The sequence below is a fragment of the Ochotona curzoniae genome, unplaced genomic scaffold, assembly GCF_017591425.1.
Source record: "Ochotona curzoniae isolate NIBS_2020 unplaced genomic scaffold, NIBS_Ocur_1.0 scaffold_3171, whole genome shotgun sequence".
Lineage (NCBI taxonomy): Eukaryota > Metazoa > Chordata > Mammalia > Lagomorpha > Ochotonidae > Ochotona > Ochotona curzoniae.
This window is the reverse complement of record NW_024467104.1, coordinates 2,763,007-2,778,573: the sequence shown is the minus strand read 5'-3', so window position 1 is coordinate 2,778,573 and position 15,567 is coordinate 2,763,007. Positions and strand designations below refer to the sequence as shown.

Here is a 15,567-nt window from a genome sequence, read left to right as displayed (position 1 = left end):
CCCCCACTGGCTGGTTCACTCCTCAAGTTGCAATGACCAGAGCTGAGTCAATCTGAATTCAGGAGCCAGAAGCTTCCTCCAGATATCCCGTGTGTGTGCTGGGGCCGAAGGAACTGGTCTATTCTGCACTGCCCTCCCAGGCCACAGGCAGGAAGCTGGATCAGAAGAGGAGCAGCCAGAACATGAACTGCAGCCCATATGCAATTTTAGCACCACTGACCCAAGCCCAGCCCAATACACTTCAACAACAGCCCCTAAGTTCTACAGTTTTTATTGTGCATTATGCTAGAAAGTATAATAGGATTTGACATGTACGAGAGCTAAATGCGATGTGGGACAGACTGAACAAGTCTGAGGTACATACTGGCAAGCACGGGAACCAGCGTAGGGGAAAGACCTGATCGGGGGTTATGGGGAGTCGACCCAACTAGGCTGCAGCTCTCACTGGTTTGTGTCAGGACCGAGTACGAAGTGGACAGGATTGGGCTGGACTGCAAGACCCGTTGGTTCAAGAGGAAGAAAGGGCTGGAAACAGAACTGACCCAGCAATTGCAACAATCAGCATGTGCATAAACTGATTGGGATGATGGACTGTGCTAGACCCTGTACTGATAAGCACACACAAGAATCAGGTCAGGGATCACCTCAGACAAAGCTTCTTTGGAGATTCCTCCAATTGAACTGCTGATCTCAGAACCCCAACCATGAAGAGACTATGTCAGCCAGTGGATTCTGAATAGATTTCATTGAGATTGGAACGGCAAGGTTGGCAGCAATTCAGAACTGTTGAACTATCAAAACTGCTTGAGCAGGACCCTTGGAGCGTGCCTCACATCAGGGTCCTGTGATGGGTAGGAGGCTGGGTGGGGCTTCTCCCTTTGTTTCTCCCTTGACCCCAGATACAGGGGAAAAAATGATGGTATTAGTGTGGAAACAATGGTGTTACCCACTTTCCTGTAGCCCTTGACTCTTTGTACCCTAAGTAACTAAGTAAGATTATAAAAATAAATAAATAAATAAATAAAATGAAAAAAAGAGAGTAATTTAAAAAAAAGTTCATGGTAATAAAATAACAGCTGATTATGGCGCAACATGTTTAAATCAGCACTTTTTTCCCCCGTAATATGTATGTTCCACGAGCTTTTTGAAAAGTTGTGTATGGGCTTTGTTTCTGCATAGGGTAGAGGGCAGATACGAGTGTTCAGCCCCATGGTGAATGACATACAGGTCATTGGACTGACACTGAGGTGAGTTCTCTGAGTGTCAGTGTATGATTAAGGAGTGGGAATGCAATTAGGCAGATGACAGTCATAACTGAAGAATCAAGAAATTTTGGCAGATCTCACTGCCACTGTTAATGGTATCAGGGTTATTGCCTGAAAAACTACTAACTGAATCAATACCACAATTATGTATTGCCTCAAATTCTAGAAATAAAAGCAAAAATGACTCACCAACTTCCACATTTTAATCCAACATCCTCTTGTTTGAAAAAGAAAAAACATTTCAGTCATTGAAAAGAAATGAAAAGCTACAAATAAACTTTGAGAAATGTTAGTATTCTTTGTTCCAAATATGAGACACTTCTTGTGGATTGCATTACCACATAGTTTGTTTCCAGGACTATACAGAATCCAGTCTTGGGGCTGGCACAGTGGTATATCAGGCTAGTACTCTGCATACAGTGCTAGCATCCCTTGTGAGTTCCAGATTGAGTCTTAGCTGCTCCATTTCCTATCCAGCTTCCTGCTTATGGCCTGGGGAGTCAGCCAAGTGCCTGGGCCTGGCACAGCATGCAGGATATCCAGAGAAAAGCTCCTGGATCCCATTTTCAGATTGTGTCAGCTCTGACCTTTGTGGCTATTTGGAGAGTGAATCAGCAGATGGAAGACCAATCAATTTCTCTCTCTCTCTCTCTCTGTAAGATTGGCCTTTCACATAAAAATGCAGAAATCTTTTAAAAATCCAATCTTATGGAAAAGTGCTATCTTTTTTTAATATAAGTTCACCTACAATAGATAAAATGTGTTAAACATTTTATACGCTTATGTTATAGAGAATGTGCTACTTTTCCTTAGCTAATCTTCATATGTCATGCAAAATATGATTTGTTACCTACAGATGTAGAAACTGAAGTTACTGGTATTTAGTTATATGCTGAAGGCTGAGGAAATTAACAGAGGTAACATCTAAAATCAAGTAATTCTGAATCTTTCCATCTAGCTCCCAGCTAACAAGCCTGGGAAAGAAGCAGAAGATGGCCCACATTCTTGGACCCTCACACCCATGTGGAGTCCTGGATGGAGTTTCTTGCTTGTGGCTCAGCCTTGTGCAATGGTCTGTTGTGGCCATTCATGCAGCGAAACCATAGATGGAAAGGTTTTTCTCTCTAGCCTCAATTTTTGAATACATAAAATAAAATTTTATAAGGATTCATTTTATTCATTTGAAAAGCAGATAGAAGTAGAGACAGAGAAATCTTCCCTTCACTGGTTCACTCCCTAAATGGCCACAATGGTCAGAGCCCATCTGATCCAAATCAAGGATCCAGGAGCTTCTTCTGGGTCTCCCACATCGGTGCCAGGGCTCAAGGACTTGAGTCATCCTCTGCTGACAGTAAGCAGGGAGCTAGATCAGAAGTGGCGCTGCAGGGACTAGAACCAGCACCCATATGGGATGCTGGTGTTGCACGTGAAGAAATAACCTATGAACTTAGTGCTGGTCCCTAAAACAAATTTCTTAAAAGATTTACTTATTGACCTAGAGATGTTTCATAAACCAGAACAACTGATTAATCAATCAATAGATACTCTGCTATTCTCTATTCTCTGCTATTCTGCTATTCAATAAATATTCTGCTATTCTCTATTGTATGGCAATTCACTTTATTTATACTGCAGTTTTGTAGTCACTGTGTAATGCTTCATAAACTGGGCTTCCCAAACAGGTTACATCTGTGGTGGAAGAGTCAGGGTGGATTTTAGAAATAGTGTGTTTTACATAATTTATATATTCCTCCGTGTCAGTGAACCAGCAGATAGAACCTCATTTACCTATTTTAGTGTCCATTTCTACTCTAGTTAAAAAATATTAGCATAAGCTTTTATTATTAAAATACTATCTTATGTTGATATCCCATTTGATCCTCTTTGCAAGCCTGTCTTAGTTAAGATAAATCATATACCATTCTTTTTGAAACTGAAGATATCTAAACATCTTAAATGATCATTTTAAAATTATACAAATTTACATTTAACAAAACTAGGCCCAAGAATCCTCTTTAGTTTTCCTCCTTGTCACATGGCACATTTACTCTAACAGACACTATTGTGGTAAAACCTCTGATTGTATGAAACAAATGTGAGAAAATGTTCAGGTCCTGGCGTGATAGCCTAGTGGCTGAAGTCCTCATCTTGCATCTACCGAGATCCCTTATGAGCACAGGTTCCATGTCCCAGCTGCTCCACTTTCCATCCAGCTCCCTGCTTGTGGCCTGGGAGAGCTGTAGAGGACGGCCCAAAGCCTTGGGACCCTGCACCCACGAGGGAGACCTGGAAGAGGCTCCAGGCTCCTGACTCCTGGCTTTGGATCACCTTACATCGGCCATTGTGGCCACCTGGAGAGTGAACCAGCAGACACAAGACCTTCCTCTGTGTCCCTCATCTCTGTATATTTGCCTTTCCAATAAAAAATAATAAAAAACGAAACAAAATCTTCAAAACATTCAAACCTGAGTCCTTAATAACACAAGGGAGACATGGAGAGTCTAATGGAATGTTTTCTAGTTAGTTTCCTGAATCAATGTAGACAATGCATTTGATTGGGGGTCTTACCTTGCTTCTTTAGCAATACCACATGCAAGTCCAGCACCTTCATGCATGATCATGTCTAAAAACCAGAAATTCAGTCCATGAAAGGAGAACACATATGTGGAGAATCTTATCTGCTGGTTGGGTAAAAGTTTAGTAAGTCTACTTGGCAGGAAGAAATCAAATGAAAAAATGTTATTGGCCTTCGAAATCTACTAAAACAAGTTCTTCTGATGGATGTGTTGCTTTCTCTTCTTGGTTTAATTCCTTGGCACTTCAATATTTTCATATATATAAAAAAGAGAAATGCCAGAGAGGCAGCACAGAGGCGTTTTCCCGGAAGGACTGCTGCCATGATGAGAAACTAAGAGCATGACTCCAACCCCTTACGCTTGGGAGTGGTGGACATTGCAACAAAAACCAACACCATTATACATTTATGTCTCTCCCCTTTGTTGCAGGAGGGAAAACAGTATGTCATTTAGGAAAGCATATTGTCAGCACTAGCAAATATTAATGATCATTTAATGAGTAATTCTTAGTTTTGGGCTTCTCCCTCTAAGATGAGGCCAAGTGTAATCACGTGGAGACTTACAATGTGAAAATACAGGAACTGAGAGGGAGTCACAAAGTCATGGAGTGCTCAGGGGACAAATGTTCCATGAGGATAACCACAACACATTGTCTCACATAACCAGAGAAAAGCTTATTAAAGGTTCTATGGGGATTGAGCTTTGATTGCCGAGGGAGATCATTGGTTTATTTACCTTACATTTAGTAATTCTCTTGGTAATGCATGAATCAAGCTGTCCTCTAAACTCCAGGGTTCCACTTTGACAAACATGAGGTGGTGGGGAATGCAAAACAGGGTCTGTTATTAAACATGACAAGTATGCCCTAGGCATTGCAGCTTCCTCAAATCATTGCAAACATTTCAATCATTGAGAATAATAATGCTGTGTGGGAGTACAAACTTACACACACAAAAAAATTTTCCTTTTTTTGCTTTCTCTAATGGTACTTATGTCAAATGGAGAAGATACATGGCACAAAATTAAACACTAAGAAATCACATAGTAACATGCAAAATATAGACACTATGTATGAAATAAGTATATAATTATACGTAGTAAAATAATGGAGCAAAGGTTCTACTCCTATGGAATGGTCAAAATATTTTCTTAAGCAAGCTGACATTTTGACAAGGCCTACCAATGATGAAGAGTCTGAAAAAATTTGGTTCACGTACATGAAAAGTAGGTGGTGAGGTCACCATATTTTGAGGGAGTTTCAGAAATTAAAAGAAATGGTAGCACAGATAACATGCCATCCTCTTCCCAAGCAAACAAAACGAATCAAAGCAAGAACTTTCCTGACCAATATGAGACTATACTTGGTAATCCTGGTCTGTATCAAAGCATAATCCTCACTTTGCATGGAATCCTTTGTGGGTGCTGGCTTGTGTCCTGGCTGCTCTACTTCCCATCCAGCTCGCTGCTTGTGGCCTGGGAAAGCAGTAGAGGATGGCCCAAAGTCTTGGGACCCTGCACCCGCGTGGGAGATCCAGAAGCTCCTGGCGTCGGATCAGTTAATCGCTGGCCATTGTGGCCACTTGGGAAGTAAACCAGTAGATGAATCTTTCTCTCTGTCTCTCCTTTGCTCTGTAAATATTCCTTTCTAAAAAAAAATAAGCATATATGTATATATATATATGTATTTTTGAAAAGGATGAGAAGCAGAGCCTGATGCAGTAGCCTAGTGGGTAAAATCCTCATCTTTCATGTTCCAGGATCCAACTTGGGTGCTGGTTTGTGTCCTGGCTGCCCCACTTTCCACCCAGTTCCCTGTTTGTGGCCTGGAAAAGCAGTCGAGCATGGCACGACATCTTGCAACCCTACACCTGCATGGGAGACCTAGAGGAAGCTCCTGGAACCTGGCTTTGGGTCGGCTCGTATTCAGCCATTGTGGTCATGTTGAGATTACTTGGGGAGTGAACCAGTGGATGGAAGATCTTACTCTTTCCTTCTCTTTATACAATTTGACTTTCCAGTAGCAATAAATAAATCTTTAATAAAAGAAAAGGATGAGAAACAATGACCACTTGAATTCACGATTGACTTCATGCTGGGAATCATCTGTACTCACTAACATCAAAGCTGTCATCATGAAAAGAGCTATGATTATTTCTTTTTAAAAAAGATCAGTTGGCTGATTGAGTTAGGAGTTAGGCAGCGGAGTGAGACAGAAAGTGTGTTTTTATCCACTGCCTCACTCCTCAAATGCCTGCTGTGGCCAATGCTGAGCCACAGCCAGAGCAAGGAACTGGAAACCCATTTCATGTTTTCCATACGGCTGGCAAGAACCCAGCTACTTGAACCATTTCTCAGGAAGATTGTATTGAACCTGCTTATTCCAGTATGGGACCAAGTATCTTTACCAGACTAGCAGCTGTTAAGCTGAATGCCTGCCTCCTTAATAATTTGTTTTATCACTACCATAGTTATTTCAATGGCAGAACAACCGAAAGGGGAAAAGAGAGTGAGAGGACAAAGGACAGACTGATGGTTCACTCCTCAATGAGTACATTGTCTGTGCAGGCTCTGGTATAGGATGCCAGAATTGCAAGTTGTGGTTTAACCCACTGCACCTCAATGCCAGCAACTCCCATAACAATTTCTTAAGGGTAACTTAACATAAAGAACATAACATGAAGAATTCCATGAAAAAATACTTCCAGTCAACAGGTTACAAAAATTCAGGGTAGTGAGTACAACCAGAGGTATATAAATAGTTAACTTCAGTTTTATTGAGTTGTGTGACTGAGTGGCATGCTTCTATAGCAAGATATTCATCCTATTTATCTCTCATTCATTACTCCTACGTGACTAATGTCTTTTGTCTAACACTGGAAAGGAATACCCGATGTTCTTACCACTGTTATTGAATTTAAGCCTTTCTCCTTTTTAAAAGTCATTTACTTATTCTTTTAGAAATGCAGTTTTACAGATAAAAGAAGATACAGAAATACCTTCCATCTGCTGGTTAACTCTCCAAACTGCCACAATGACTGGAGTGGACTTGAGCTGATCTGCTTTGGAGCCAGGAGCAACTTCTGGGTCCCCAATGTGAGCACAGGGTCCCAAGCATTTGAGCCATCTTTGATTGCTTTCCCAGGTCCCAAGCAGGGAGTTGGATGGGAAGTGGAGCAGCCAGGACACAAACCAATGCCCATATGGGATCCCAGCACATTCAAGGTGAGGAATTAACCACTGAGTCATTGTGGCATGCCCAAACCTTTCTTCTAAATTTATAATGTTTTTAGAATCTGAAGTATGGTGGCTGTGAGTACAGAATGTACATGGAGAAATCTCTGGATTTGTGATGGTTTGCTCCCCAGGTCACTGCCACAACCAAAGTTTGGTTAGGCTAAAGCCAGGAACCCAGAATTCAAGTGAGTCTCTCATGTAGGTGAAGTCATCCAAACACTTGCTTCATTACCTGCTGCCTCCAGGAGTAAGCATTGGTAGGAAACTGGAAGTGGAACCAGGACTCATTAGAGCATTAAAAAGCATTCAAGAAGACCTAGGACTAGAAGTGCAGTAACCAGGACGTGAACCAGTGCTCATATGTGATATTGACACTGCAAGTGGAGAATCAGCTTACCACACTATTGTGCTAGTAGCAACTAATAAGATATCGTTGTTTATAACAAACTCTTTTGCAGGCAGCTGAGTTGTGAACATTGTTATATGTTATATATAATATATATGTTATATGCTAATAGTATGTTGACACTATTCTTCATGCTTTGCAAATCTTAACTCATTCAATCCTGACAACTAAATTGATAGAAATTATTACTATTTAACTTTTTCTTGCTCATTGTTCAGAGCAATTGGGACAGAGCCAGGATTTGAACTAATGCCTACCTCTAACTTTTACTCTAGAGAAGTTCTTGCACATAATTATGTCACCTTTGGCCAAGTTCCACATAGAAAAGAACTGGGCCTGACACTGTGGCCTAGCGCCTAAAGTCCTCTCCTTGAACGAGCTGTGGTCCCATATGGGCTCCGGTTCCAATCCCGGCAGCCCCGCTTCCCAGCCAGCTCCCTGCTTGTGACCTGGAAGAGCAGTTGAGGACGGCCCAAAGCCTTGGATTCCTGCACCCGTGAGGGAGACCTGGAGGAAGTTCCTGGCTTCCGGCTTTGGATCGGGGGCAGCATCGGCTGTTGTGGTCACTTGGGAAGTGAATCACTGGACTTCACTGTTTCTCCTCTCCGTATATCTGACTTTGCAATAAAAATAAATAAATCTTTTTAAAAAAGAGCTGTAAAAAGTCAGTAAGAGTTTGGGCAAAAAACGTAAGAAAAAATATCATACCTGGTCATTTTAACCATATTATAGTTTATATATTAAAATATGTTGGAATATTTTTGGTCAGACCTACAGTTGTTCTACAGAAAATGTAGCATTTTTCAGTTTAAATGCTTAGCATTCACTTGTGCCTCATATTTCTTAGTTTGTTCTGTTTAGCACATACCCTCGCCTTATGTCTATGGGTAGTCTTTAGAGTTAATTCATGGTGGTTTGCAAGATGCTTAAACCATACATGATTTATTGTGATTAAGGGACAATCTCACACAAATGAATGTAAGTGCTAACATTAAAAAAGATTTTTCATTTCATTTACAAAGACAAAGGAAAGCTTTGCTGGGTACGTTATTCTGGGCTGATCATTTTTGCTTTTAGACTCTGGAATGTGTCACTCCATTATCTTCCATCCTGTAGAATTTCCTGTGAGATGCCATTCCTCTATATGTCAATTGATTGTTTTCTCATACACATTTAATGACCTTTTCCTTATGTTCGATTGAGGAGAGCTTGATTATCATATGTCTTGGTGAAGATCGCTTTTGGTCAACGCTACTGGGAGTTCTGTGTCCCTCCTGGATGTTGTTTCCCAATTCTTTCTCATGATTAGGGAAATTTTCCCTTATTATTTCATTAAATACATTTTTTAAACTCAGCTTTGCTTTCTACATCTTCCAGAATTCCAGTAACTCTTGTATTGGGCCTTTTAGTAGTGTCTTCCAGTTCTTGAATGCTTTTTTTTTTTAGCTTGACCCAGCTCTGCTTCCAGCTTTTTGTTATTTCCCCCTCATAACAGGAAATATCTTCCAATTTGGACAGTCTTTCTTCTACCTCCTTCATTCTATTTTGGAGACTCTCCACTGTGCTTTTCATTTGCTCCACTGTATTCTTCATTTCTGATATATCAGCTTTCATTTGATTCATTTTGTTTGTAACATATTTCTTAAATTCCTTCAACTCCTGTATTACATGCTTCTCCTTGTTGACAAGAAGCTTTATAACCTGTTTTTTTAAAATTCTATCTCCCATTTTTTTGATGTATTCCTCAGTTAAATCTGAGGTTGGCAAAGGCTTTTGCTTGTATGTAGGGGAGTCTTCAGTAATATTCATTGTGCCTTTGTCTCTTCTTTTGCCCTGACCACTGTACTTCTGGTTAGCAGAATCTTCTCCTTGGGGCAGGTTTCTCAGTAAAGAAAAATGAAAAGAATACGCCTTTTTCTAAATCTGCCCTACAAATGATACTTAAAGATGCTCTCTTAAATATAGCACCCACCAAAACCAAGGGCAAATATGAAGAATATCCCAGTAAAATAACAATAGAAAAAAGACTAAATCAATGAACAACCCATTGCTAAAATGACAGGACCAAATTATTGCCCATTCATATTAACCCTGACTGTAAATGGCTTAATGTCATTAATCAAATGTCATAGATTAGTAGGCTGGATTTAAAAAACAAAACCCATCTATTTGTTGCCTACAGAAGACTTATCTCACCAACAAAGATCAGCGGGAAGTATATCTCATGGATTTTGATTTTTTTAAAAATTTCATCTCTTCTAAACATTTTCTCATTAAATTCTTCACTGATTCATTGATCATACAGTAGCATCATTTTCTTCAAGAAGGTTATGATTTACTTTTTCATTTATTCAGCAAGCCACACATTAGTCATTCAGTAGCATGTTATTTAACTTCATGATGTTCTTAATTTCTCTTTTTCTTCCTGTTGTTATATTTGTATTATGGCTTTTCATTTAAGGGAATGTGTAATAACCATGTTGGAGACTATCCTATCCAGATGTGAGGATACAATACAGTGGGCATCTCTACTTCCAGACCAAAGAAGGACTCCCAATGAAACTATATCTAGACAATAGGAGAGTGGAATCTGCCATTGTCCATGGCCACAATGATGGATATATGACTGTAAGAACTGTAGTATAGTAATAATATAGAGGAACTCAGATGGGGAAAAGGGAAATCCCAGGGCCTATGGCACTGTTTCATCAAATGATAATAATAATAATGAGGGAAAAATGATTTTTCTTTTTTTAAAGATTTATTTATTTTTAAAGATTTATTTATTTATTGGAAAGTCAGATATACAGAAAGGAGGAGAGACAGAGAGGAAGATCTTCCGTGTGATGATTCACATCCAAGTGAGTGCAACGGCTGATACTATGCCGATCCGAAGCCAGGATCCAGGAACTTCTTCCGGGTACCCCATATGGGTGCAGGGTTCCAAAGCTTTGGGCCGTCCTCGACTGCTTTCTCAGGCCACAAGCAGGGAGCTGGATGGGAAGCTGGGTCACTGGGATTAGAACCAGCGCCAATATGGGATCCTGGCATATGCAAGGTGAGGAGTTTAACCACTGCGCTATCGTGGCAGGCCTGAAACATAATTTTTCAAAGCTTAATAACTATTGTTTCCCGAAAGCGTACAATGTATTAGGTTCTGTTCTAAGCACTAGATATTAGCTTACATGCTCTTCACAACAATCATAGAAATAGTGTGTGTCATCTCCATTTTATAAATAAGGCAATTTAAGTGTAAAGGGGTGCCTCACCTTTAATTGGTTCACATGAATCTTGGGAAATCATGCTGGTCTCTGTGTTCTCTCCCCCTCACTATCAATTACAAGGAGCTGCAGCTTCGTTTCAAGTGTCTGAAGACTTGCCTGGAATCCCCTGATGATGCTCTGCAGTATCAAAAAGCAATACAACTTCAAGTAATAGATGTGTTCTTTCTCAACAAACAACTAGGTCTCCAGAGGCAGTTAATTGTTGCTTCCCTGAGTGACTGGAGTGGAAGACTGGTTAGTCTCCTGGGTACCTAGCTGCCTGGAAACTTTGTGTAATACATACAAATCCCTTTGTTCTGTAGTCATTGATCTTAACATACATATAAGACTGTATCTGACATCATTTCAGCTGGAAAAACCTGGGTATCAAAGATTTTTTTGATATTCATTTGCTGAGTTTATAATAAAAAGGTTAACATATTTTTGTTTTTACTAAGTGGAGTCAATTCACACTAGGTTTTCCTTCTGAGACAGTGATAATGGCACAGGATAAACCCCCGAACCAAGACTGATGTTTGCACTGAGTGTGAGGATCCATCCTGAGGAAGAGTCAACATTTCACAACACGCATTTAAGGACCTCTTCCTGCCAGTGCGCGTGGTGATGCTGTGTCACAGGTGGGAGATGGCTGTTAAAATTCACACCCAACAACTACATTTCCTTACAGCCCGAGCTTCCAGACAACTCAACTCTTCCCTTTCTTCTTTGAGTGTGACTTGCAATTTTATGACGCCAAAAGGTGTTTCATCTTCTGAGGAGAGCAGGGTAAGTTTCTAACTCAGTTGTATGGTCTATTCAGACTGTGGGAATAGAATAAGTGGTATTCAGGGACCAAAGGCAGACATGTTCAGAGCTCATTATCTCAAATTTTAGTACTTTTAGATTTTCATCCTGCTGACCTTTAATCTGGGTGTCACAACATCCTACACTAGGTAGGAAAATTGTGATTTGATTTAAATAATAGATCATGATATTTTTTCATTATTTAAAATCCCATTCATTATTTTGAATCCCACTCAAAACAATGTGTACTCAATAAACAATTGAGGCATGCGATGGCTACAATAGAGAGCAAAGAAAAAAAGTAATCTAGGTGAATGAACTGGACATCTTGGGATTTGGTTAGTGTTTAAAAGCCTTGTCTGTATTCTTGCTGAACAATATTCTTTATATTTGTTGAACTCCTTACTTAGTGGAGCTCTCAACCTGTCCATTGAAAATATGCTTTTTGCAAACATTTTGAAAGAAAGAAAAAAGAGGGGAGAGACAATGGGAATTGTCTCTGTGGGCCACATGAAGTCTGTTCTCTTTACGCTAATTTAAGCTCATTTTGAAAGGAGACAGATGAATGGATGAATAACTAAGTGATGGTGAATCAATAGTGTTCTCTTTATTGACTGATCAAGCACAGTATTCCGTGATGCTGATGTATGTGGTCTTACGTCCAGCTTTGCGGGGCTGTGCAGACTCTGGATCAAAGGTTTTACAGCTATTTGACCTCAAAATGTGATTTGTACTGTGAAGCAGCAAACACATACACCCATAAAAACTTTCATGGAGCCCTTCAATCCTTTCATATTTAATGTATTTTTAGATTTTATTCTTTGCAGTCACACATAAGTTAATTTATAGAAAACACCAAGGAAAGTACCTGCACATAGAACATACCGCATATGTTTTTTTTGACTTATTCTTAAAAATAACATTGGTCCTGACCGACCATTTGATTTCTTCTTTCACCTATCCTGGCCTGTTATTTGTATAATGCTATGTTAAAATCATTTGTGTTAAGTATCCCTTCGAAAACTCACCTAAATCAATTTCAAGAAATGCTTATTTGCTGGAGATTTGATGAACAATGTATATTAATTTTAATATAGCTAATGATATGTGCTACAAAAATATAATTTGGTATACTAAAAAATGTTTTTTTCGAGTATAATTCTTGATCATTTTCTTCTCTGTAAAGATTTTTTCCCTTCTTCGAAAGGCGGAGTGATAGAGAAAAAGAGACAGCGTTAGGGATCTTATCTGCTGATTCACTCTCCAAATGGTCTCCACCATCACTGGCAGGTGATTGTTGGGCCTGGACCTCCGTTCTGATCTGCATAAGTGTCAGAAGCCCATCCACTGGAGCCATCTTATGCTGTGTCCCCACGTGCAGTAAACAGTAGGTTGATCAGAAGCAGAGCAGCGGGGACTCAGAGTAAGATTTCCATATTTTGATGTCATTGCTGTCAGTGGTGGTTTAACTTCCTGCACCATAATGGTGACCCCTTAGTTATTTTCAAATAGATATTTCTTTCATGACTTAAATAATTTCCATTGAGTATATTGGCAGGGGGATTTTAAGAATGCTGTTGAATTGTATTGAACATAATGTGAAATATACTGAAGAAAGTTACATTAGGAGGAATACATTCTTATATAACTACTAATGAAATGCACATGAATTTTCTTCCCTTTTGATATATTCTTCATTTGCATTCTCATGGCAGTTATTTTCTAAGGTGCTACTTCATTTCTCAGTGAGTATAACTCTTTACAGAGCTGCTTTTGTGTATTAGTGACAACTATTCATTAGTCCATTCCTCCAACAAAAATTTATTGACTGTGTGATATGTACTATTCTCTGCAGTGGGAAATAAGTGGAGAAATAGATCAAACCAATTAAGGCTTTCTCAAGTTTCAAACCAGGTAATAAATATCCAAGCAACTAAGTATAACAAAATTTCCCCAATAACTGTGATGTAGCTACAACCTCAGTTTTGCAAAGAAGAAAATGACCTTCAGAGAATTTAGAAACCATGTTCAAACTACAAAGTGAAGAAGCTGGAATCCAAGTGCAGATTTTCTGGTGCTAAACTTCAGGTGCATTTTTTTTTTCTGTATCAAATTGACTTGCGATTATAGAATCACGTAATCATTCTGTCTCACTATTCTCTATTATGTGCTCAGCCATGCACATTGAAAGAAGCAAATTTGAGGAGGCACAGATTATTGCTTAGGCGTTCACACTCAGATCCAGACTGACTGAAGTTTGACTTCATATGACCTTGAGCAACAGCACCTGGCAAGAAGGCATGGCTATCCACTACATTATTGATATTAATGTCAGAGTCATAAGGACAAACAAAGTCTTTGGCGGGCATTTACTGTATATCTGAAAAGACAGAACTTCAATATTGCCCTAGCGTTACTGCTTAACCCCCACCATCTCAACTCCCAGTGATTCATTTTAGACTCATTTATTACCAAGCATGACCTGAATTACATTGTGGCCTGGAGTAGTTATATTAGTAGTGACGGGCTGTAAATGGATTTGGGGCATATTTTAAAGGTTTGAAATTTGAGGAGGCTATTTCATACTATGCTTAATTAGTTGGGTTACATAGCTGGTATATCCATCAGTAGATCCTTATACAGAAGCCATATGATAAAAGGCACATTTCAAAATTTGATTCTGTTATTATTCCTAAAGCTCAGTCCAAATCTTCTGTTTATACTTTTAAAGCTGGTGCATTGCATAAATAAATTTGAGCTAGTTATGAGGAAGTTTATGTAACCTCCTTTAGGGATGTGTTTCCAATAATCTAATGAGTTTCTTTAGTCCCTTCTCACAAGAATTATACATACTGTTGCTATTAATAATTATATATACTTAATATTAATAACTCCAATTATGGCATAATAACTAATTAAGCAGTATTTTGAATGCTTCAAATGTATCCATTGTTCACATTATGCAAACTACTGAGCTGTTTGGGTGGCACAGGAGTGCTTTCCTAAATGTAGGTGATTTATCCACTTTACTTCCTTTGTTTTGACAGGTGAAGCACAATTTGAAAATGAAATCCATGGTGAATAGCACTGGGGTGCATGACTTTACACTGCTGGGGTTGACTGACATCCCGGAGCTGCAAGTCCCCCTCTTTCTAACAGTCACCATCATTTATCTCATCACTCTTATTGGGAACCTGGGCATGATCCTGTTGATCCTGCTGGACTCTCGGCTCCACACTCCCATGTATTTTTTCCTTAGTAACCTGTCTCTGGTAGACTGTGTCTACTCTTCTGCTGTGACTCCTAAGGTGATGGCTGGACTTCTCACAGGGGATCAAGTTATCTCCTATGCAGGGTGTGTTATTCAGATGTTCTTCTTTGTGGCTTTTGCAAGTGTTGATTGTTTTCTACTTGCTGTCATGGCTTATGATCGTCATGCGGCGGTATGTAAACCTTTACATTACAGCACCACCATGACTCCCAGTGTGTGTGCTCAGATGGTGGCAAGCTGCTATATTTGGGGCTTGATTGAATCTGTCATCCATACTGGGTTCACCTTCAGCAACTCCTTCTGCCATTCTAACGTGGTCCATCACTTTTTCTGTGACATCCCCGCAATCTTGGCCCTTTCCTGCTCTGATATCTATGTGAATGAGATTGTGCTCTTTATCTTAGCAGCTTTCAATGTCTTTTTTGCTATTATGGTTATCCTGACCTCCTACGCATTCGTTTTCATTGCCATCCTGAGGATGCATTCTGCAGAAGGGAGGAAAAAAGCCTTCTCCACCTGTGCTTCTCACCTTACTGCTGTAGCCATATTCTATGGAACTGTAATATTCATGTACTTACAGCCCAGTTCTAGTCATTCTATGGACAATGACCAAATGGCATCTGTGTTCTATACAATAGTGATTCCCATGTTGAATCCAATTGTCTACAGTCTAAGAAATAGAGAAGTTTATAATGGTTTCAGGAAAACCATTGAGAAGATGGAGATTTTGCTCTGCTTGCAATTTTGA

The 15,567-nt window shown here is 39.6% G+C and overlaps 1 protein-coding gene across 1 annotated transcript; it reads left to right on the top strand.

Annotated features, from left to right (window-relative positions):
- The first annotated feature begins 14,613 nt into the window (after nucleotides 1–14,613).
- Nucleotides 14,614–15,567, top strand: LOC121172290 (olfactory receptor 5B2-like). Its single transcript, XM_041004139.1, has one exon. The coding sequence runs from the start codon at nucleotides 14,614–14,616 to the stop codon at nucleotides 15,565–15,567; it is 954 nt and encodes a 317-aa protein (XP_040860073.1).